Here is a 24486-nt window from a genome sequence, read left to right as displayed (position 1 = left end):
CTAGATTTCAAAATAAGCTTCATGTGAGCACTTGAACCATCCCAATTGGACATCATATGTGAAAATGGCGCACGTCTAAAATTTACACTAGAAATCTACAATTTGACAACAATTTCAGGTATGTGTGCTGCAACACATATACCCGCATGTCATGGAACACAGCACAGAGGAAGCGGTTATGGTCTCTGTGCCACATGCCACGATGTATGTGGCACGAGCCGTGACATACGCTGCTAAATTTTACTTTGTTTTCTTAGTATGCACATGTTTTTTCTTGTAAGTTTATAGATGATTCCATTATGCAATAATTTATAACTTGAATATGTTACTATATGATTTTGGAAATATTTTATTTTGGGATCCTAAGATTTTCAAAGTTTTAAAATTAAATGATTTTGAGTTGATTGGAATTAGTTGTAGTGGAGCGTATGGTAATGTTAGTGAGGGCATTAAACATCTCAAACATTGCATGCATCTAAAACAAAGAAATAAAGTCAAATTAGGGGCCATGTACTACGGCGGACAACACCTACACCTCAGCATGTGACACAAAGCCACACACCCAAACCTTCTCTGTGCCATGCACTGTGGCATACAAGCCTAATTCTGCAGCTGTCATTTGATAGCTCAAATGACAAAGCTTAACTCATAAGCTAATTAATGAGACAGGTTTGGACATGATCTAACAGCCTAATTAAAATTTAGACACCCAGGTGTAAAAAGTCCTTTTTTTTTTAAAATTTCACACACCCAAACACTCAAATTGATCTCTTACTCTTATTAGACAATTCTAGGCCTTAAAGTAAGTCCAAAAAAGACCTATTACACTTAATTGACCACAATATGTCACATATATACATGCGTATCAGAATTTGGTTGTCAAACGGCCAACTCTCACAAAAACACAAACTTTCATAATTTGGCTCAAGACTTTCCTTTAGCTACTTTCTATCACATTTTCACTAAAAAATCTCCATTATACACATGCACAACATATTTATAACTAAATTTTAGCCCATACAATTCATTTCACCACATATTTCCACACATGGGCTAATGTTCATAAATTTACCATAATCTCTACATTCAACAACTTATAATCATTCAAAACATACATGCAACCCTACAACATCTTATATACATAACATTCATAAAGTTTAGGTTTATTACACAAGCTCTACAATTACATGGCTTTAACAACTCTAAGTCGATCCTGACTCTTTTTCCTTACACTACCCTACCTTGTAAAAAAGTAACCATAGAGGTAAGATAATAATCTTAGTAACAGAATAACTCTCTACTATCAACTATCACATGCAACTATATGAAAGTATAGCATATTATACAATTAAACATAACATATAACAAAAATTCACTTCAAATTTCATTTATATAATCCATTTCACTTCTTTCACCACTATAATCACCATTTTTTACCACTTGTTCACATAAAGCATGATCGTTATTGACCAAACCTTCAAATCACCCTGACTTGAAACCATAGACTCGCCTTAGACTAATATACACTCTCATTGGGCTTGAGTTGACCCTCAATGGTAAAATCACCTAGCCAAAGGTGTTCTATCTTAATTTCGGACCATGGTTTCCCCCAATACACACAATGAGATGTTATTGACTTTAACACCACATCATATCAATATTAAGGAGTCTAAATCTCTAACACCGTACCTCAATAAGTACTAAGGAGATCATCTCCAACACTGCACCTCAAAAAGCACTAAAGAGATATAACTCTCCAACATCACACCCCATCGGGAACTAAGAAGAATAATGCTATATGGTCTTTCTCTACCTCTCCACATGGGTGAACTCCCACCCCTATGATCATACTTTCTGAACCACTCACAGGTTCCCAATCACCACTATTCACACACACACATATGTAACTTCACAATTTCATGTATTTATTCAATCAAAGTTCATTTTCATTCAATAACCATGCAATGCCACAAAACATGCTCAGTTTAAAATAATTTCATGCATTAGATAGCATACTTTCATATAGTAATAATAAATAGTTAAACAGAGAAAGTTATTTGGTTACATCAACCCTTCTATCACTAGAAAGGTTACCTATAGTTTTTCTCAATCGCTACTCGTCTCTATATGCCTTTTTTCTCACTTTACTCACAAGACATGCCAATATACACACAAATGACATAATTAATCAACTAGTTCAAATTGACTAAAAGCACTTAATTATTAATTAAGGCTACAACTAGCCCTTCATTCCTTTCCACTTAGCTGTCGTAAGTTCATTACCACACAATTACGCCTTTACAACACTTCTAACAATCCCATTTTACTTTTAGACCATTTCCATCCTTAATTTCCATTGATTTGGGGCTAAATAAAGCTTACAAATTTAAGGCTCTATCGTTCAACTTCTAATCAGTTACAAAGCTCTAATTTAACTTTAGAGAATCTTTTCATTACTATTGGGTAACAAACAAACCCCTAAAATTTCACCAATTCAATTTCTCTATAACTCACACTAAGAGAAATTGTGGTAGAATGGAAGGTAAGAGTTGTACAAAGCTTACTCGATAAGTTACTAGTCAGAAGTGCCTTCCAATGCTCTGAAATCTCTTCCCTAACTAATCCTTCTCTCTTCTCCACTCCCTCTCACATTTTCTTTATTTTCCTCCCTAAAATTTAATCAAATTCACGGCTTCAGAGGTTACTTTCTAGTCCATGCAGCATACTACATGCAGCTTGTGCCATGGCTCGTGGAAAAGTAAGGAGAATCCTTACCACACACACAAGTTTCGACTTGAAATGCAATCTTTCAATACATATCTGTTCATTTAAGATCCCAATGACTCAATTCATCAAGCAATCATCCAAACCTCTAACCATTTACTAATTACCACTTTGCCCCTAATTAATAACTAATCATAGGATTAGAAAATCAAGATGTTACATAAAATAAAATAAATAAAGTAAATAAAAATAATGACAATCACTGCTTAAAATCATTAAAGTGCACACACGCGCGCGCACACACACTCACAAATCAATTAAGTTTTGTAAAATAGGTAACAAATGTGGAAAAATACTCTACAAAGATAATACTAACCAAACATAGCCCAAGCTATTAGCAAAATTACCAAAGTTATCCTAAAGTCGCAACTTTCATCGCTATCAACAAAACGCTCCATTTTATTTATCTACAAATGCTTGGGTAGGATGCATATATGCTAAAAGCTTGACCCAAAACATATTATTCTCACTTGAAGACACATTTAGAGCTTAGGTGTTCTAGGGTTCGGGCATTGGAAGAGCTTGGAGTAAGAGATTGGAATTTTGAAGATATTTGGAGTTCCTTTTTCTTAGTTTTTCGATTCGTCTTCCCTTTCTCTCTTGTAATATGAAATGGGTCCAAATATTTTATGTATTTATAGCTTGTGGATGATTGTGAGTAGCTAAACTCTTTGTTCTAGGATTATTTGAAACTCTTGTATGGATTAACATTAATTTCCTCCTTTCTTTTTGTGATTAATTATATATATGTGTGTGTGTGTGTGTGTGTGTTTATTTTACTATTTTCTCAATGTTTCTAAGTGTTTAGTCACCATTTAGATATTGGGTTCACTTGATTGATGCTTGAGAGGGCTAGGTTGAGTGTAAAACTTGGGTAAAATAGTAGAAGAACTTAATATTTGCATGTTGAATGGATAGTTTTGATAGTAAGATAGAAATATACTTGCTAATCTTGAATAGCCACATCAGGGTTGGTATCTAAAATTGAGTTTTATTAATTGTAACAAGAGATTGGCAATTAATTTAACCAAATAATTATTCATGACTTGAAACAGCTTGTCTAAGTATTTTTAGAACCCTAAGTTAGCACTTGTTTTTCATTAAAAGCATTTACGAGAGGAGATAATTTTGGTTTTAAGAGACACAAAGAGGATAAATAATCCCAGGTTCCATTTTTGTGCTTGAAGTTCATGAATCAGTTACTTTTCTTTATTTTCTAGTGTTAATTTACTTTGCAAAATTAACTTTCTCTTATAATTGTGTGTGGCACAACCTAATTGAATTCACTTAGTCTTTTGTTTGATCATTATTTTTAAACAAATCCTTAAAGGAAGGATACTTTACTCTCATTGTATTACTTGCTATGATTCGTGCACTTACGGAGAGCAACAACAAGTGTCACCTACCACAGTAGATGGCACAAAAGGAGGAATTCCCTTACTATGTATTACGCTGTCATGCACACATGCTGTTATGACAGCAACTGATAGCATTTTGAGACCAACTTCTAAAGTATGTTGTTTCACCATCTGATGTCTAATTCAAGTGATTCAAATGTCCACTTGTAACTTTTTTAGTCACCCATCTATTGGCCTCAGTTTAATAATAAAACTTTTTACCATTTAAAAGATGGACAGCTAAGTGGAAAATAACCCTTTTTCCTTTGAAAACTCGCCCAAGAATGTCCAGACTCTCAAACCAAGTACTAATAGACCAGAGACCACTTAAACCAATTCAAATAGACCATAACATACCTGATTGAAACAAAAAATACATATATAAATATCTCAAGCTCATTTTTGGCCATAAAAACCCCGATTCCACATAAATAAAGGGTGTAGGCATAATTCAACACAACCATAGCACCACTATCCATACATGTTCAATTTCTACAATATTTGCATTTGCACTAATATTTCTGTCTCTTACAAAACTTTCCAATATCATTACAATATCCTAGACTTAAATACATCAAAGTAACATCATTTCATCATGCAAGAACTCTAAAACCATATATGTTCTAAAGTTGGCGTAACATATATATATATATATATATCAATTACACAAAATACCCAAGAAAAGAGTTAGCACACTAGCTCCTCTAATTCTCAATAATGTCCACTTTCCCTTTGTTTTGTTCCTATCAAAGCTTTTACCTGTAAAATATAACCATAGGAGTTGAAACAATATCTCAGTAACTAAATAATTTAATATGTTCACAAGTGTACTAGAATAGCATATGAGTGTGTGAAATGGCAATGTAAAAATAATTTATTGAATACATACAATACACATGATTGTCAAATCACATTCATACAATGCATGATTAACATTCTCTATAATGCCCTCAATGACATTACCATACAACCCTCCACATAAACTACTAATAAAAATAATTAACTTGAAAATTTTGGGATCCTAATATAAAAATATTTCTAAAACCATTTAATAAAATACATGAGTTGTAAAATATTACATAGTGAAAGCAATATGCAATAGCATCTCAAATTCAACTAAAAAACATGTGTAATTCAACCAAATTAAGTCAAGATAGGGGCCATGTGTAACATCCCAATTTAAATTTTAATAGTTAATTTGGATTAATAGAAATTTAAAAAAAAATAATATTTAAAGGTAAATAAATTAGTAGAAAATGATCATTAAATCTAACTTAGGATATAATTCTAAATTAAATTTTTTTTAAAAAAAATTAATTAAAAAAAATATTATTAAATTATTATTATAAAAAAAAGTATGCAAAAAAAAAAAAGAAGAAGAAGAAGAAAACGAATTTGCTTCGTCCGCCGCCTCAACAGTAACAATAATAAAATAATAATAAAAAAAAGAAGAAGAAGAGAGAGAAAATAATTAAAAAAAATGTGGGACCCACTGAATTTTTATAAAAACTCACCTGTTCCTTCATTTCTTCATTCCTTCTTTCGTGCGTGAGCTTCGGCAGAGAGAGCATCTGTGAGCCAAATTCACCGGTGCTGGGTTTTAAGGTAAGAGTTTTTAATAGGATATTTAGGATGTGATTTTAAACTTTTCAAGACTAAGTAAGTGTTCTAAAATTTTTTCTTAGTCATCCTTTTTCTTTTGTTTCTGAGTTTGTAGTGGTAGAAAATTCAAGATCTGGAAGAGGGATGAATTTATGTTGAATAAATATGATTTTTGAGGTTGTCAGTAGTATAATAAATGTTCTAGAGTATAAATTTATTGATGATCTTTGAATCTGTGGCTTATGGATCAAATTTTAAACTAGATCTGAAAATATATGTTGATTTATTGAGGTTTAGATGATTATTTGGGATGAGAAATGAATTATTATGGCTATAGGATTATGATTCTAACTAGAGACTCAATTTTTAATTTTTGGGTATTTTAGGTACGAATTTATAAAATAAAAAGAAAATTTTGATAATAGAAATTAGTTTAAAATTTGATTTTTAGATTATTAATGTTTATTGATAATTAAAAGAGGAGTTAAAAATTATACTTAATAGTATTAACTATAGATTTGTATTAAGATTGAGATTAGGAATTATGTTATATTTTTAATTCTATTATTAGAATTATTTTATTAGTTTCAAAAATTGAAACTAATATTTATAAATAATATGTTATTTGTAGATTGTATTACTGGTGAAGATTGTGGTGAGAGAGAAATTTTAAGGAATAATTTATTGAAAAAGCCACAAGGTAACCATGCTTTTAATTTGTGATTAGTGTTACTTCATGTTAATTGGGTGATTATTGAGAAAATTATGAATTTTGTAATATTGTATAATTGTGCAATATTATTATGAATTTGTTTTTTATTGTGGGAGGTGTTGGGAGACTTGCTATTATTGTTGTATTTATGTGCCACGTGGTATGCCCCTATTGGAGCTCAATAGGTGGTTTGTAAGGGCTCGGGCTAATCTACCTTTGGCCGGGTAATTTAGCACCGAGTGAGGGCTACGGCTCGAGGTTAATGGAGGGATATAAGGATGGTTGTTTGTGTGTATTGTAATATTTCTTATATTTATTGGAATTATATTATTTTTAATTCTCACTTAGTAAGCACACACTTAACTGTTTGTATACACTATCATAAATTGGCTTTGGTTACTGGGACTTTTGAGTCTCATTATGTGGTTAACAATTTTCAGGAGAAGAGCCACGAGTGACACGTGGAGGAGTCCCAGAGGCTTAGTGGTATAGATCCACTGTCTCTTTTGGGTATTTAATTTATGATTTATAATGTGTTATATTGCCAATATTAGGGCTTTTTGTTTATTGTCAATTATATGAATATATAAATGTAATCATGCCTTTCAAACTATTTCTATTTTTGGTACAATTTGGATGACTGTAATTTTAATATTTGGTTTACTTTGGATTGGTTAAAATGGCATGATTATAAGGCCAAATAACTGGCTTGTGTTGAAAATTGACTAAATTGCTTATTTTACTTGTTGGGAGTATAAGGATGGACAAATGTGATTTAGTTTACTTGTTGGGAGTATAAGGATGGACAAATGTGATTTAGCCTAATGGCATGTGGGAGGTAAAAATTTATCTGAAATGTTATAGTGTGTGAGTTGAAGCCAATTATAAAATATTTTATATCGAAATTATTGATATAAAAATGTGTTGGGTGGCTGTAACCCAACTATGGTTGAGTTAAATTATTAAAAAAAAAATTTTGGTGTGTTACAAATTTTGGTATCAGAGCTACATGTTTCCAATTTTTATAAATTATGAAATTGTTATACATTAACCTAGTTTATTGGCAATATACATTATTAAATCATAATGCTTCTCCATTATTTTTCTTGTCTTGAGATTAGTGTTAACTTAATTATGTGACTTCCATCCTTTAGGAGGGGAGAGATGGTGTCTAAAACTAGGAGAGGTGGCGAAATTGCCGGTGATTCTATAGAGCCAATAGGAAATGACATACCTTCACTGCCACAACCAGAGCCCACACAGCAACAAATTGGGCAGGGCGAGCCCATACAGTCACAACTAAGGCAGGATGAGCCAACCATGAGGCAAATGATGGATCTACTATATAATCTTAGTGACCGCATGAAGAGACAAGAAGAAGAATTGGCCGCTTTAAGACAATATAAGGAGAATTCCAACCGAGAGGGAAATGGCCAACAAGAAGGAAGCCATACCAAGGTATTTAATGCGAGCCAATCTGCTGATAAAGGCTCACCTTCTTATTCTCACCATGAGACTAGTTCGAAGAATGTGAGTCTCCACTCTGAGCAACAGACATCCACGATCACAAAGATCTGGAGTACTTTTCGTAAGTTTAATCCTCCTACTTTCGATGGAAATCTTAAGCCAGCGGTGGTTGAAGAATGGATAGATCAATTGGAGAGTATTTTTCGTATGGTTGTGTGCACTTCTAATCAAAAGGTGCAGCTGGCAATATTCCTACTACAGAAGAGTGCTAAGAAATGGTGGGAAACATCAGGACCGAAGGATGATTCCTCTCTTACTTGGGAAGATTTTAAAGCCATATTGTTCGAGAATTATTTTCCTACTGCACTGAGAGCAGAAAAGGAGGCTGAGTTTCATGCATTTCGTCAGGGTGATCTAGATGAGGATGAATTTATTGAACAATTCTCAGAATTATCTAAATACTCTACTTACCTCCAGAAACATGAAGACACGGAGTGGATGGCTGAACGATTACTAGAGAAGGCGAGGCCTGATCTAAGGGAACAGTTAGCCCCTTTTGAGATCAAGACATTCAGTGAGATGTGCAATAAGCTTCGAATAGTTTCTCGGAGGAAGAGAGAGGCTAGATTAGAAGCTGATAGAGAGAGGAGGAAAGAACCTCATGGGAAGCCCCCTATCCACACCAGACCCATTGGTGGAGTAGAGAAGAGGAGCAGTCAAATCTTTGGAGGCTTTAGAAATCAGAAGAAGAAGGGCTACTATCATAAGGGCCAGAGCTACAGAGGGAATCAGAGTGGAAGTCAAGGGTCCTATAGGAGCCCAGCTACCTTTAATCCTACTTCCGGTGCTGCTAGTAATCAAGCATGCAGTAAGTGTGGGAAGTTTCATTCTGGTGATTGTTGGGTTTGTTACATCTGCCAGAAGCCTGGTCATATTGCCCGATTCTGCTATCAAAATCAGAATAGGGGTAATGATCAGAGACCTACAGTACCAGCACGAGTGTATGCCCTCTCTGGGCCAGAGGCTGCTAACAACCCTAATGCTATCCGAGGTATAATCCGAATCCTTGATAATGATGTTTGTGCTTTGTTTGATTCGGGTGCTACACACTCTTTTGTGTCTGATGAATGTATGAAAAGATGTAAATTGCCTGTGTGTACCTTACCTTTTGATGTGAAGATTTCTACTCCTGCTGGTTTGACTGTAAGGACTGCTAAGGCATGTCTAAATGTAGAGGTTGAGTATGAGGGTCGAAAGACCACCATAGACCTCATTTGTTTGTCTTTGTCTGGGATTGATGTTATTGTGGGGATGGATTGGTTGTCTGCAAATGGAGCTGTACTTAATTGTCAGAAAAAGAGTGTGTCACTCTCAGCTCTTACTGTAACCCCTATAGAGTCCCAAAGTCCTATGTTGTTGTCTGCAGCTCAAGTAGAACAGTGTATAAGAAAGGGCTGTCAAGCTTTTATGATTTTCTTCTCAATCAAGGCAGAGATTGAAGAAGGTGTAGATCAGATTCCAGTAGTGAGAGAATTCCCTGACGTCTTTCCTACTGAAGTGATCGGTTTGCCTCCAGAACGAGAGGTTGAGTTCTCAATTGAGCTCGTACCTGGTACGGGGCCTATTTCTAAGGCACCCTATAGGATGTCTCCATCGGAGTTAGCTGAGTTGAAGAGACAAATTGAAGAGTTGTTAGAGAAGGGGTTTATCAGACCGAGTGTATCGCCATGGGGGTCACCGGTACTGTTTGTGAAAAAGAAAGATGGAAGCCTTAGATTGTGTATTGATTATAGACAATTGAATAAGGTAACCATCAAGAACAAGTACCCCTTACCTCGAATTGATGATTTGTTAGACCAATTAGTCAATTCAGCAGTGTTTTTTAAGATTGATCTAAGATCAGGGTATCATCAATTGAGGGTTAGAGCAGAGGATATCCCTAAAACTGCTTTTAGGACTAGATATGGGCACTATGAGTTCCTAGTGATGCCGTTTGGGTTAACAAATGCCCCAGCTGTCTTCATGGATTATATGAATCGAATCTTCAGGCCTTATCTCGATGAATTTGTTGTAGTCTTTATTGATGACATACTTATTTATTCTCGAGATGAGGTGGACCATGCTAGACATCTTAAAATTGTTTTGGAGATATTAAGAGAGCACAAGCTCTATGCCAAGTTGAGCAAATGTGATTTTTGGCTTAAAGAAGTTAAATTCTTAGGCCATGTTGTTTCAGAAGAAGGGGTAGCAGTGGACCCTAGTAAGATAGATGAGTGATGAAATGGGAGCAACCTCAAAGTGTGACAGAGATTAGGAGTTTCTTGGGTCTTGCAGGCTACTATCGTCGTTTCATTAAGGGTTTTTCACAAATTGCAATGCCCTTGACTAAGTTGACCAGGAAAGATGCTCCATTTATTTGGACAAACGAGTGTGAAATTGCATTCCAGGAGCTGAAAAAGAGGTTGACCACCACACCGGTGCTCACCTTACCTGTTCCAACTGCTCCTTATACCTTGTATACTGATGCTTCTAAGAAAGGTTTAGGTTGTGTATTGATGCAGGAGGATTGAGTAGTGGCTTATGCCTCTCGACAGTTGAGACCTCATGAGGAAAATTACCCTACTCATGACTTGGAGCTTGCTGCTGTGGTATTTGCCTTGAAGATTTGGAGGCACTATCTTTATGGTTCTTCTTTTGAAGTCTTCAGTGATCATAAAAGTTTAAAATATTTGTTTGATCAAAAGGAGCTCAACATGAGACAGCACAGATGGATTGAGTTTTTGAAGGATTATGACTTTGAGTTGAAGTATCATCCAGGGAAAGCTAACGTAGTCGCCGACGCTCTGAGCAGGAAGCTTGTACATACTGCTCACATGATGGTCAGAGAACATGAATTATGGAGTAGTTTTCATGCAGTAAATGTAGAAGTAGTCGAAAATTGTTTGGCTGCTCTACATATTACTGAATTTGAGAATAATTTTTGGGAAGAAATCAGAATTTCGCAGCAGAAGGACGATTATTTGAATAAGATTAGGGTAGAGATTGGGGCTGGAAAGGCTGAACATTTTGATGTGACCGATGATGATGTCGTAAGATATAAAGGTAGAGTATGTGTGCCTAATGATACTCGATTGAAAAATATCTTACTTGAGGAGGCTCATCAAAGTAAATATACCATTCACCCAGGAGCAACTAAGATGTATCATGACTTAAGACGTGGTTGGTGGTGGCCAAGGATGAAAGAGATGTAACTGAACATGTAACTCGTTGTTTGACTTGTCAGAAAGTCAAAATTGAGCATCAGAAACCAGCCGGGATGCTACAGTCTCTTGATATTCCAGAGTGGAAATGGGACAGCATTTCTATGGACTTCATTACAGGATTGCCTAGAACATCTTCTGGTCATGACACTATATGGGTAATCGTAGATGACTCACCAAATCAGCTCATTTTCTGGCTACTAATATCAAGTATTCTCTCGAAAAATTAACTGAAATCTACATAAGAGAAGTGGTGAGATTGCATGGAGTGCCGACAAATATTGTATCTGATCGTGATCCGAGATTCACATCAAACTTTTGGAAGTCATTACAGGAAGCCATGGGTACTCGTCTGAGTTTTAGCACAGCTTACCACCCCCAGACCGATGGGCAAACGGAACGAACCATACAAACTCTTGAAGACATGTTAAGAGCTTGTGCCATTGAGCTTAGAGGTAATTGGGATAGTCACTTACCATTAGCTGAATTTGCCTACAATAATAGTTTTCATTCTAGCATTCAGATGGCACCTTATGAGGCATTGTATGGAAGAAAATGTAGATCGCCACTGTGTTGGACAGAATTAAGTGAGAGAACTGTTTTGGGGCCGGACATTGTTGATGAGACTACCCAAAAGATTGCTTTAATCAAGCAAAAATTACTCACAGCTTCAAAGTAGACAAAAGAGTTATGCGGATAAGAGGAGAAGACCGCTTGAGTTTGAAGTAGGTGACATGTATTTTTGAAAATCTCTCCAGTAACTGGTGTTGGAAGAGCTATTAAGGCTAAGAAGTTGACACCAAGGTTTATGGGGCCTTTTGAGATCTTAAAACGAGTTGGACCAGTAGCGTACCAAGTAGCATTACCACCCCAAATTGCTGGTATACACAATGTATTCCATGTGTCACAACTGAAAAAGTATCAACCAGATCCTTCCCATATAATTGAACCCGAGGAAATTGAACTCAGGGAGAATTTGACATTCAGAGCTGAACCAGAAAGGATTATGGATTATAAGGACAAGCAATTAAGAAATAAGACCATTAGATTGGTTAAAGTAATCTGGAAGAGCACAACTCCAGGTGATGTTACGTGGGAGACCGAGGACAGTATGCGACGTGATTATCCTCATCTTTTTGATTAAGTGAGTAGTTAATAGTTATTAATTTTAAATTTTGGGGACAAAATTTCTAAAAGGAGGGGAGAATTGTAACATCCCAATTTAAATTTTAATAGTTAATTTGGGATTAATAGAAATTTAAAAAAAATAATATTTAAAGGTAAATAACTTAGTAGAAAATGATCATTAAATCTAACTTAGGATATAATTCTAAATTAAATTTTTTTAAAAAAAATTAATTAAAAAAATATTATTAAATTATTATTATAAAAAAAAGGTATGCAAAAAAAAAGGAAGAAGAAGAAGAAAACGAATTTGCTTCGTCCGCCGCCTCAACAGTAACAATAATAAAATAATAATAAAAAAAAAAGAAGAAGAAGAGAGAGAAAATAATTAAAAAAAATGTGGGACCCACTGAATTTTTATAAAAACTCACCTGTTCCTTCATTTCTTCATTCCTTCTTTCGTGCGTGAGCTTCGGCAGAGAGAGCATCTGTGAGCCAAATTCACCGGTGCTGGGTTTTAAGGTAAGAGTTTTTAATAGGATATTTAGGATGTGATTTTAAACTTTTCAAGACTAAGTAAGTGTTCTAAAATTTTTTCTTAGTCATCCTTTTTCTTTTGTTTCTGAGTTTGTAGTGGTAGAAAATTCAAGATCTGGAAGAGGGATGAATTTATGTTGAATAAATATGATTTTTGAGGTTGTCAGTAGTATAATAAATGTTCTAGAGTATAAATTTATTGATGATCTTTGAATCTGTGGCTTATGGATCAAATTTTAAACTAGATCTGAAAATATATGTTGATTTATTGAGGTTTAGATGATTATTTGGGATGAGAAATGAATTATTATGGCTATAGGATTATGATTCTAAACTAGAGACTCAATTTTTAATTTTTGGGTATTTTAGGTACGAATTTATAAAATAAAAAGAAAATTTTGATAATAGAAATTAGTTTAAAATTTGATTTTTAGATTATTAATGTTTATTGATAATTAAAAGAGGAGTTAAAAATTATACTTAATAGTATTAACTATAGATTTGTATTAAGATTGAGATTAGGAATTATGTTATATTTTTAATTCTATTATTAGAATTATTTTATTAGTTTCAAAAATTGAAACTAATATTTATAAATAATATGTTATTTGTAGATTGTATTACTGGTGAAGATTGTGGTGAGAGAGAAATTTTAAGGAATAATTTATTGAAAAAGCCACAAGGTAACCATGCTTTTAATTTGTGATTAGTGTTACTTCATGTTAATTGGGTGATTATTGAGAAAATTATGAATTTTGTAATATTGTATAATTGTGCAATATTATTATGAATTTGTTTATTTATTGTGGGAGGTGTTGGGAGACTTGCTATTATTGTTGTATTTATGTGCCACGTGGTATGCCCCTATTGGAGCTCAATAGGTGGTTTGTAAGGGCTCGGGCTAATCTACCTTTGGCCGGGTAATTTAGCACCGAGTGAGGGCTACGGCTCGAGGTTAATGGAGGGATATAAGGATGGTTGTTTGTGTGTATTGTATTATTTCTTATATTTATTGGAATTATATTATTTTTAATTCTCACTTAGTAAACACACACTTAACTGTTTGTATACACTATCATAAATTGGCTTTGGTTACTGGGACTTTTGAGTCTCATTATGTGGTTAACAATTTTCAGGAGAAGAGCCACGAGTGACACGTGGAGGAGTCCCAGAGACTTAGTGGTATAGATCCACTGTCTCTTTTGGGTATTTAATTTATGATTTATAATGTGTTATATTGCCAATATTAGGGCTTTTTGTTTATTGTCAATTATATGAATATATAAATGTAATCATGCCTTTCAAACTATTTCTATTTTTGGTACAATTTGGATGACTGTAATTTTAATATTTGGTTTACTTTGGATTGGTTAAAATGGCCTGATTATAAGGCCAAATAACTGGCTTGTGTTGAAAATTGACTAAATTGCTTATTTTACTTGTTGGGAGTATAAGGATGGACAAATGTGATTTAGTTTACTTGTTGGGAGTATAAGGATGGACAAATGTGATTTAGCCTAATGGCATGTGGGAGGTAAAAATTTATCTGAAATGTTATAGTGTGTGAGTTGAAGCCAATTATAAAATATTTTATATCGAAATTATTGATATAAAAATGTGTTGGGTGGCTGTAACCCAACTATGGTTGAGTTAAATTATTAAAAAAAAAATTTGGTGTGTTACACCATGCACCGTGGCTCATGCCACATGTGCTACGGCACGCGGCACAGAGACCTTAGCGTCACTCTCTATGTCATATGTCATGGCATGTAATCCTTTGTTGACACATGTGCCATGACACATATATTAAAATTTGCTGTCAAATTTCATATTCTTATACAAACTTTATAGGTGTACTATTTTCACATTGACATTTGATTGGGGTGATTTAAGCTCCCACACGAAGCTTATTTCAAAATCTAACTAATGACATTCATTTCAATTCGATATCTCTTTTAAAGTTGGACACCCAAGTGCATTTTAACTGTTTTAAGTCAAAATTTGCCACTCAAGTATCACCATTTGAAGCTATATGTCATTAGCTAATTTTTAGCCTTAACCATGTCCAATTAGATAATATATACTTGATTGACCAATTATATACACAATAAAACATGCATACACACAATTGGCTTGTAAATTGCCCATTACACATAACTTGGACATTCCCAATTTCCAATCTCATTCATACACATAGCCAATTTCTCATACATATCCTATATTCACCATATCCACACACATTATCATCCATCCACTAGCCCATATCATCATTTCATTATATACAGTCATATACACAGGGCTAAGGAATCAAAACATCAAAAACCACTAAATCTACCGTGAAATGCCCATGTTTTCTATGACAACTTATATACACATTTACCACTACTTATACACAAATTCATTACACCAATTTTTACAAGACTTTATTGAGAAATATCTATTCTCAGCCCAGTTTCTTCCCTTTTGCACCACTGCCACCAGAACTTAAAAAATGTAAATAACCATGGGTAAGATCAAAATCTTAGCAACCAATATAGCTCATTTAATGCCCATTAACACAAATAACTATGCGAAAGTAACAAAACCAAAGTAATATAATATATAAACATATCGAAAGTAAATATAGAGCTCTTCTCTTTTCAAAATGTTTACACAATCACAATACTAGTATGATCATCTATCTGCCTAGCCTCTAAAGCTCCCCAACATGAAACCATAAGCTTTACTGGATTAATTACTCATTAACCTAAGCACACTTTTGATGTTAGAAACACCCAACTAAAGATAATCTATCCCACCTACGGACTATGGTTTTTCTCATTTTACATACTTGTGATAAAGGCATCATTGACTCCTAACCACACCCTAACGGGCACTAGGGAGTTGCTAGACTATCTAGATGTCCTATAGTAATGGTCTCAATATAATACTTTACCGGATTACTTATGGTAACAGCCCATATAATACTGCATTAAATGTCCTATAGTGCCAACTCGACCATATGGATTTGTTTACTTCCATCTCCACACACATAAATCTATACATACCTTGGGTGAACTCCTACCCACTGTGATCATGCTTTTTCACATAAGTTTCAGTGCTCTTTTAAATTTCTACATCATACACTTTTATACATAACATATATATATATATATATATATATCAATTTCATGCTAAACTTGTTTTCATAATAAACTCATGCATAAAACTTCATAAAACAATAATACATTTACTTCTACACAATTATATGAGCTAACAAACATAACATATTATATGGTTACTTCAACCCTTCTATTCAATAGAAAGGGTTACCCATGTTTCACAAGCCTATTCAAGCTTCTTTAGCTATTCAACTCGTCATACACAAGAATATACATAATTTAGGCACCTAGAGTCAATTACTCTATTAACTAAAAGTGCCAATTACAATAATTTAACACCTAATCACTATCACTTCTATAATTCATACTCATTCACTTGTTTTACAATTGATTACCACTCAATACAAGCTTTAACTCCCTCAAAATCAAATTCTCTCTCACTACTCTCTCTTTAGTTAAGTTAATTTGAGCCTACAGTTTCAAAGCTTTATCGTTCCGACTTAAACAAGTCACAAAGTACTAGTTTAGTCTTAAAGGACCTTTCTATTACTATAGGGTAAGAAATCATCACCTTAAAACTTCCAAATTCAATTTCTCAATAGTTTAAACTAAGAGAAAATAGGTTAGAATCGGAGGTTAAGATTGTACGAGACTTATTCGATAAGTAATAAGTTAGAAACATCATCTTTTCTCTTGAAAATCATTACCCCAACTAAGAACTCTCTCTTTTCTATGCCAAAATCCCTTCCTCTTTGTTTCCTTTCTATTTCTCATAAGTTGCCACGACCTCATTTATTAGAATTCTGTATCATGTGCCGCAGCGTATCTATCCTCTACCGTGGTGCATGACACAGTGAGGGTAATCCTCATTATGCTCACACGCTCTACTTCAGGATATCGTTCTTTCGCTCATACCTATTCATATAATATCCTAACTAGTCAAAACAACACTTCACTATCCAAAATTCTAATCCTACATTAAATTACTAATTTAATCCCTAATTAGTATTAATGTAGGAATTAAAAATTCAGGATGTTACACTCTCCACCTTATATTCTCATTATTTATTTTGACTGAATTTATAAGCTAACAACATAATAGGACCAAGTCCATATGACTAGACCAGCCTAATCTCACCAATTATAAGAGGCATCATCTGCCAAAGATGCCTTCACCTATTTTTAGGACTACATATTCCCCTTTTCTCAAATATCTAGAGTATCATATGCCCAATCTATGATCATGATAGTATTGGGACTTTCAAATAAGAAAAGTTAAGCACTGGAGCCTCCATAGTGCCAGTGTACCATATGGATTTTAAAAAATATGCCTCTACAACACTAGGATGAACTACCCTCTCACAATGATCATGCTCGTACAACATTAGTCATACATATCATACTCATAGGGATGATCATACAACAATTACTAGCATTTCAAACTCATATCTGATTTCATAGTTATCTACAACTAAACATAAATGGGTTTTAAACATAAAATAATACTTAGTTTAACACCACTTCACACAAGTTTTCAAAACACTAAACACTCAAATAAATAAATTACTAGTTTTCATAATAGATTTTACGCGCGCGCGCACTCTTTCATAAAACTCATAACCACCTAAATATATAAGTAAAAGGACTAGATTATCTTATTACCACAACCCTTTTGTCATAAAAAGGGTTACTATGGCAATTTAGTAACGCCTTAAGAGCCCACTGGCTTAACAAAGTTCAATCAATATTTAATCTATAAGAATAAACACAGATAATCAATTTTCAACTCTAAATAGCCCCTTTTTATCCTAAATTTGGGTACCTACACATCTCAAATTCCCTCTTCAACAAAATGCACACTCTTAACACATAACATTATCCTTATCTAGCATCTATAGATCTAGATATCACCTAAACACATCCTATATCATTGTCAATCTTTAAATTTTCACCTAGGATTCATCCAAACCCTAGCTAAAAATCCTAAATCACTATAAAATCCTTAAATCTAGGTTTAGAAACTTAATTTGACTCCCCAAGGTTCTATTTAAGCCAACAAGTTCAACTAAAACAACCCTATGACTGAAAACAACCATCAACCACACCATTAAACACTAAAAAAGCATGAAGGATGAAGATGAAGGATAAAGAAGGCTTACCAACAATAATTAAGCTCAAAATAATCCCAAAGTGGTGTTGAAGCCAAGCCCTAGCAAAGACAAGACAATCCCTCTTCATTTCCTCTTCCTTTCTTTCTTTCCTTTCTATCTGTGCATGCTCGACTTAACAAAATTCAAGTTCGTCCACTGCAGCGAATGGCACAACAAGGCCTAAAGAGTTTTAGGTCTAGTACTTGGGCCTAACTAAACTAAACATCAACCTAGTCTACTTCCATAACTATTTAAAGGTCTAAAAACCTTATTAGCAATTCAAAAATACCATTAATTCATTAATCACTCAAAATTTACTAATTTACCCATTTTAACACTTTAGAACTCAAGGTATGGAATTGAGGATGTTACACATAGTGATAAGACATATTATTTACACACATTTATTAGCAAATTAGGAGCATTTTACACATCAATTAAGCTTTCATATACATTCATATCACATTTTTAGTGTAAATTTGCCTAAGTATTGAATTACATGCATTAAGGGTATTTTGGTTATAAATGTACTTTTCACTAAAGTGATGTTAAGCTTGAGATTTATGTATTTTAATGGGAAAAAATAATTGGTCAAATTATTTCTTGTTGATTTATCCTTGGTTAGGAGTATTAGGAAGCAAAAACATTTTAAGGGTGTCTCCCTAAGGGTTTTCACTTAGCATTTGATTTTGGTTCAAGTATGTACTTGTCTACATTTGTGTCTTGTGAGGCTTTTATATTCATTTTCCTTTAGTCATTTTATTATTTTGCATGAATTAAATATTTTATCTTATTATAATTAAATAAATGTCAAACTATAGTTATTTGATCATTAAATTTAATTGTGACTTAAGTAAATTAATGTGATCATTAAAGATAGAATTCAAGGCAACCAAAGAAGGCTTTAAAAAGGAAATTTAGGCACGACATAAGCTAAACTAAGGAGGAGCAAATTAGGCTTGAAATGATGCATTATATTGGATCAAGTCTAGCTCTAGAATTGTCACCAATTTCCCTCCAAAATGCATGTTAGTTTCGACAACTTGAACTTATAATTGAACATCACAGCCACTTTGCAAGTTTTCCATCACTTTTCTCTCATTTTTCTCTAAACCTATTTCGTGCATTTCACCTCTCATTTAGGTCACTATCTCATTTTACCATATTCAGATATTTTCTCTCACTTTCTGTAACATCCTAAACCTTTATTCCTAAAATTAAGTACCAATGAGCAGGTGAATTAGTAATTAATAAGGTGATTATGGTTTTGAATGATACATTTACATGTGGTGTTAACTGGCTAGTGTATTTATAGGATTGAGTAGTGGAAAGTTGGTTCGGGATGACGTGCGTGAGTAGTAGTGAGAATTGCCTCGTTATGCCACACGTCATGCTATGTGCTGCATCTGCTATGGTTCATGACACAAAATTTAGATAAATCTAATGTGAATTAGCTCATGAGGAAGAGAAGAAAAAGGGATAGAGATGCATGAGAAAGAGGGAGGAAAGGTTGGCTGTGCTAAGGGTAACATCCCGAAATTTTAAGACTCAGATTTATTTTAAAAATAAAATAAAATATCTATAATTAAATTAAAATTAAGAATAATTTGGTAGAGGTCCAAAGTTTGAATTTTTCTTAGCAAAAGTTTAGTTTTATTTGATTTTTAACTATGGGAAAAATTACCAAAGTTGACCCGGGCTTTTGTGCTATAATAAAAAATGTTGGGCCCTTTCTTATAATTTTTTCTAAGTGTTAGATCAACATTTTTAATAGGAAATAGAACACAGAAACTAAATTGGAAAAGGAACGAATAAAGAGCATGAGAGAATGAGAGGAAGAAGAGAGGAGAAAGAGAGAGAGTTAGGCTTAGATCTAGGAGGCATTGCGACCGTTGCAAGCTCGGCTATACAATAGGTAAACTCTCTATTTCAATTCTCTTCCTTTTCTCTTGATTTTCTTCAATTTTTGAAAGAGAAAATTTCTGAATTTTGATCCTAAAGGCTTTATTCTTGTAAGCTTTGGTTTCTTTGGATCCTCGGGAGGTTGTTTTGAGTTTCTACATGATGCCCTAATATTTTGAGCGGGTAATTAGATAAAAAATGGAGTTTTAAGGCAAAAGTCAAACCCCAAGAGGTTAGGTTTTGCTCCTCAATGGTTTAAGTCTATTGATTTAGTTATAATTTTGCTATTTGAGCCCAACAAGATTTAAATTAAGGTTTGGTTTTCATTATAAGAGATAATGGTGAAAGTTGGTGACACTGAGTGAAGGTTTCTAATTGATTAAAAATTATATGAATTGGAAATTAGCCTAGTGATGGCTAATAAATGGTTTTGGTGGTTAAGTGAGACTATGTGAATGGTTGGTTTACTATATAGACCATTAGGATGGATTATGACTTATTGACCCAAGTTGTGTGGTATGAGTTATAGCCTTCATTAATGCTATTCGTTATGATAAGTGATGTGGATCACTTATATGTTGTAGAGAATTGTTGGTGAAACTTATTAAGAAGTTAAGGAACAAGCCAAGTCCTATTTTGTATAAGAAGAACCCTTTTGGTTCCAAAGGATTGAGGTAATAGGAGAATTTATATTTCTTATTACTTTGTTTAGCTTTTTTTGAATAAATATTACTAGCTATCATGCATTACATGTTTTAAAAAATTAAATGTGCTTTATGAGGGGTTATAGGGTACTACTTTGATTATAGTGCAAATATGTTTTTTAATTGTTTAACAATAATATTTTTATGAAAACGATGTTTGTTTGCATGTATTGTAATCATAAAGAATAGAAGTTGCACTTAAGGAAGTGTAACTAAGTAAAGTACCTTAGATAGGCTATGGAACCATTTAAGAGAGATTTATAAATGTTATACTACCTTAAAGTGTTGAAGTGGTCAATACTCGGGAAAGGTAGACATGAGTACAAGGCATGATCTTGGTGGGAGTTCACCAATGGGAAGGTATGGACTTTTGATATTCTATGGCACACTGCCAATACTCAGTGTTGCCTTATATATTATGGGCTTAATGCACTAAAGTGGTTAGTGTATTAAGTGTTCGACACTTCTTAGTAGGGGAGGGAATCTAACATATGAAGTGTGAGGTTGAGTGCCTAGGCTAAGGTAGCCCTCACATGGAGAGTAAGTCAGGCTGGCTCTGGAAGGGAGTTAGCTTCGACTACTCAGAATTCACGTCGAAAGGGCATAGGCAGTTTGGTGGATTAGATCATGCCTTAGATTATGTTTTGTGCCTGTGGAGGTACAAGTAGGTATAAGGTTTACCGACGAGTTAAAGAGTGCCAGGGACATTCTGTTAGTTATGAAAGGCCATACCGGCCTATGTCATGCATTTATGCATTTTAAATGGCTAAATTATATACTATGTTGAATTTATTATTCATTTATTTGATTATGGATTACTTTGTAATAATCAATATAGATTTCTCTGTTATTGAGACTGTGGTTGTCTCACCCCTTTCTTTCCAATATTTTTAGGTCCAGGTGAAGGCACCAGTGGAGGACGGGGAAAGGAACAGAGCTAGGGGTTATTTGTGAATTGTAAAGAACTACAACCCTTTTCTTTTGAGCAAATCTATTATAATGTATTTAGAATTAGGTTGCCAATGGGATGTGATTATGTATATGTGTGTGAGTATGTGTGGATTATATGGCTTATGTATGAATTTTTTGTTTGCTTGTAAACTTGTGGCTAGGAAACTTGGCTATGGTGTGTGGTTTTTATGGATTTATTTAGTAGACCAAGTTTTCACTACAAGAAAATATTTATTTTGGTATATATGTGATTCCATAAGCAAATGCAAAGTGGTTGCATTCCAAATGGTATGCTATGGGCAAACATATACCTTGGATTAAAGAGAGTGAGTGTGTGGGCCCTATATAGATCTCTGAGCCAAGTGAAAATGTTTAGCGTGTGTATTCATATATGTATATGATATTTGGAATAGTTTTTGGCTACTCTTGTGTGATTTGTGTATTTTAGAGGTTTATGGTCCATTTTAGAAAATGGCACCCAGGTGGTTAAATTTTGGTATAAAGGGTTTTTCTATCATTTAAATATTCTATCAGGTGTTTTTAGTCCTATTTGACGTGTCCAAAGTTTTCTCATAGGTTTGTGACCATTAGGATGAGATTTGGACAATTTTGAAAATGGTTTTTACTAAAAAAAACTGTACTTTTACATCCAAGTGTCTAAATCTTCCGACCGTTGGATTCATCTAAAATTTAGGTCATAAGTAAAACCTTTTATAAGCTTCGTGTGGGCTTTGGAATCATATTGATCGGACATCAGACGGAGAAATGGCACACTCTGAAATTTAGTCCAGAGGAGCTGTCATGACAGCAACAATGATGATGTTGCAACATGCACGAAATTCAATCTGTCCATTGGATCTTTTCAAAATTTGGTATGCTAATATTAATCTTTAAAAGTGACATGTGGGATTTGGAATCGCTCTGATTGGAGGTCGGATGATGAAATGGTGCACTCCGAAAGTTAGTTTAGAGGTGCTGTCATGACAGCTTTTTAGCTGTCATGACAGTAAAAATGACCAAACTTGTAACATGTCTAATTTTTAATCCGACCGTTAGATCTTTTTAAAATTTGGTATACTTATAGTACCCTTTGAATGTGATGTATGAGCTTTAAAATTTCTTCGATCAGGGACTAGATGACAGAACGGAGCCTCCCGGAAGGTGGCTCGGGAGGGTTGTCATGATAGCAATGTAATGCTATCATGACAGCATCTTTTTACCCCACTTTCACCTAGCTTGCTTCTATGTGCTATAGGTAAGACCTATAAATTTTTTTTATTTAAAAAGGTTTTAAATGTTTACCTTACAATCGTGTATCTACTTTGTGATTTAAATGGTTTGTTTCCTAAGTTGGTTTTAGGATTAACTCCTTAACCATACTTAGTTTATTTGAATTATGTAATTTTTAGATAACACTCAGGGCAAGCGTTACACTAAGTTTGTGGAAGCTTAGGAATTAGCTCCAACCAATGACTTGTTGAGTAAGTTTCATACTACTTATACTACATTCCTACCTTAATTTCTCTAAGTTTGGGTTATAGAGAAATTGAATTAGGGAGCTTTTAGGGGTTAAAATTTGAGAAAAATGTTTGAAAAGAGCCTTTAGGTGTGAAACTAAGGTTTTGTGACTGGCCTAAGGATTGATGATGGAGTCTTTGAGATAGACTCAAATTAGTTTAAAATGTGAAGTTAATAAGGGCTAAAGTGTTAATAAAGTGAGCAAAAATAGTGTGTTGGTTATTTAAATGGCCTAAGGGACAAAGATTATAGTGATTGGGCTAGGTAAGCTTAAAAAGGTATTAATAAAGTTGTTATACGTGCTAAGGATTATGGATTAACCAAGTTAATGTTTGGTATTGAATTTTGAGAACAGATCAAGGGTATATGATTGTGTAAATTGAGCACTTGAGAGATTGCTTATGGAATCTACACCTTCAAAGTTAAAAAGTGAGAGCAGTAACCCTTAGTAGTAAGGGTAAAAGGTAACTAGATTAACCCTTTAGTTTATTAGCCTACAAAATAATTTACAGGTCTTTTTATACAAAAATATATGTGCCAAGTTTTATAATATATGTACCCATCAAATGTGGATTTGGTTTGAAGCCTAAAGTGGTCTAATGAGGCAAGAAGTGGAAATTGAACACTTAGAGTGCTTTTTTTTTAAATTAACTTTTTACACTTGAGTGTCCAATTTGAAATCAGATCATTGGATCGTGTCCAAACTTATCTTATTAGAGAGTTTATTAACAAGCTTTGTGTAGCACTTGAATTACTCCAATCAGGCATCAAATGTGAAAATGGCATGCAATAAAAGTTCGTATCAAATAGTTGTCATGACAGTAAAATCTGATACATGTGCCACGGTGCATGGTGACATGATGTGGTGCATAACACAGAGCTTTTAGATATGGCAACACACCCAACAGGGGGTGAATTGGGTGTTTATAGATTTTTTAGTTCTTTTAAAACTTTTTTAGTGAAATGATGTGTAAGGGAAACTTTAAGCAAATTCAAGTACTAAACTCTTATTGCAAGAATGCTAAGGTAATTTTCACAAGTTCAATATGTGTAAAATCAATTTCCAAGTAAAAGTTTAAGTAAGAACATGAAGATATATCAAATGCAATTTTGTACACTAAAACATAGCATAAACTAAGGTTGTTGGAAATATAAAGAGTTAAGGGAAGAGAGAGTGCAAGCTATGATTTATCTTAGTTTAGCTCCACCACTTAAGCCTATGTCTAATCTCTAAGCAACTAATTGAGATTTCTTCACTATAACACAAATTTAAGTA

General features: G+C 33.8%; 1 protein-coding gene across 3 annotated transcripts; it reads left to right on the top strand.

Moving 5' to 3' along the window:
• The first annotated feature begins 8083 nt into the window (after window positions 1–8083).
• On the top strand, window positions 8084–14172 carry LOC129303707 (uncharacterized). 3 transcript variants are annotated; one of them, XM_054943190.1, is made up of 3 exons: window positions 8084–9013; window positions 13499–13567; window positions 14021–14172. In XM_054943190.1, exons 1-3 carry the CDS (start codon window positions 8170–8172, stop codon window positions 14062–14064), a joined length of 957 nt encoding a protein of 318 aa, XP_054799165.1. In that variant the 5' UTR covers window positions 8084–8169; the 3' UTR covers window positions 14065–14172. The 3 variants fall into 3 exon arrangements, 2 of the variants coding, with proteins under 2 accessions (XP_054799165.1, XP_054799175.1); XR_008591529.1 differs by lacking the exon at window positions 8084–9013 and adding an exon at window positions 12784–12869; XM_054943200.1 differs by lacking the exon at window positions 13499–13567.
• The last annotated feature ends 10314 nt before the right edge of the window (window positions 14173–24486 follow it).

The sequence above is a fragment of the Prosopis cineraria genome, unplaced genomic scaffold, assembly GCF_029017545.1.
Source record: "Prosopis cineraria cultivar Desert tree isolate PC_DT_omini unplaced genomic scaffold, ASM2901754v1 PC1, whole genome shotgun sequence".
NCBI classification, from domain to species: Eukaryota; Viridiplantae; Streptophyta; class Magnoliopsida; order Fabales; family Fabaceae; genus Prosopis; species Prosopis cineraria.
The sequence above is the reverse complement of the archived record's forward strand: the minus strand, read 5'-3'. Positions and strand labels throughout refer to the sequence as shown.

Coding starts and splice junctions, on each gene's coding strand:
- LOC129303707 (XM_054943190.1), top strand. CDS start 8,170: ATGGTTGTGTGCACTTCTAATCAAAAGGTGCAGCTGGCAATATTCCTA. Junction 9,014..13,498: donor CAACCCTAATGCTATCCGAG/GTATAATCCGAA, acceptor TGTTATTTGTAG/ATTGTATTACTGGTGAAGAT. Junction 13,568..14,020: donor TTTATTGAAAAAGCCACAAG/GTAACCATGCTT, acceptor AACAATTTTCAG/GAGAAGAGCCACGAGTGACA.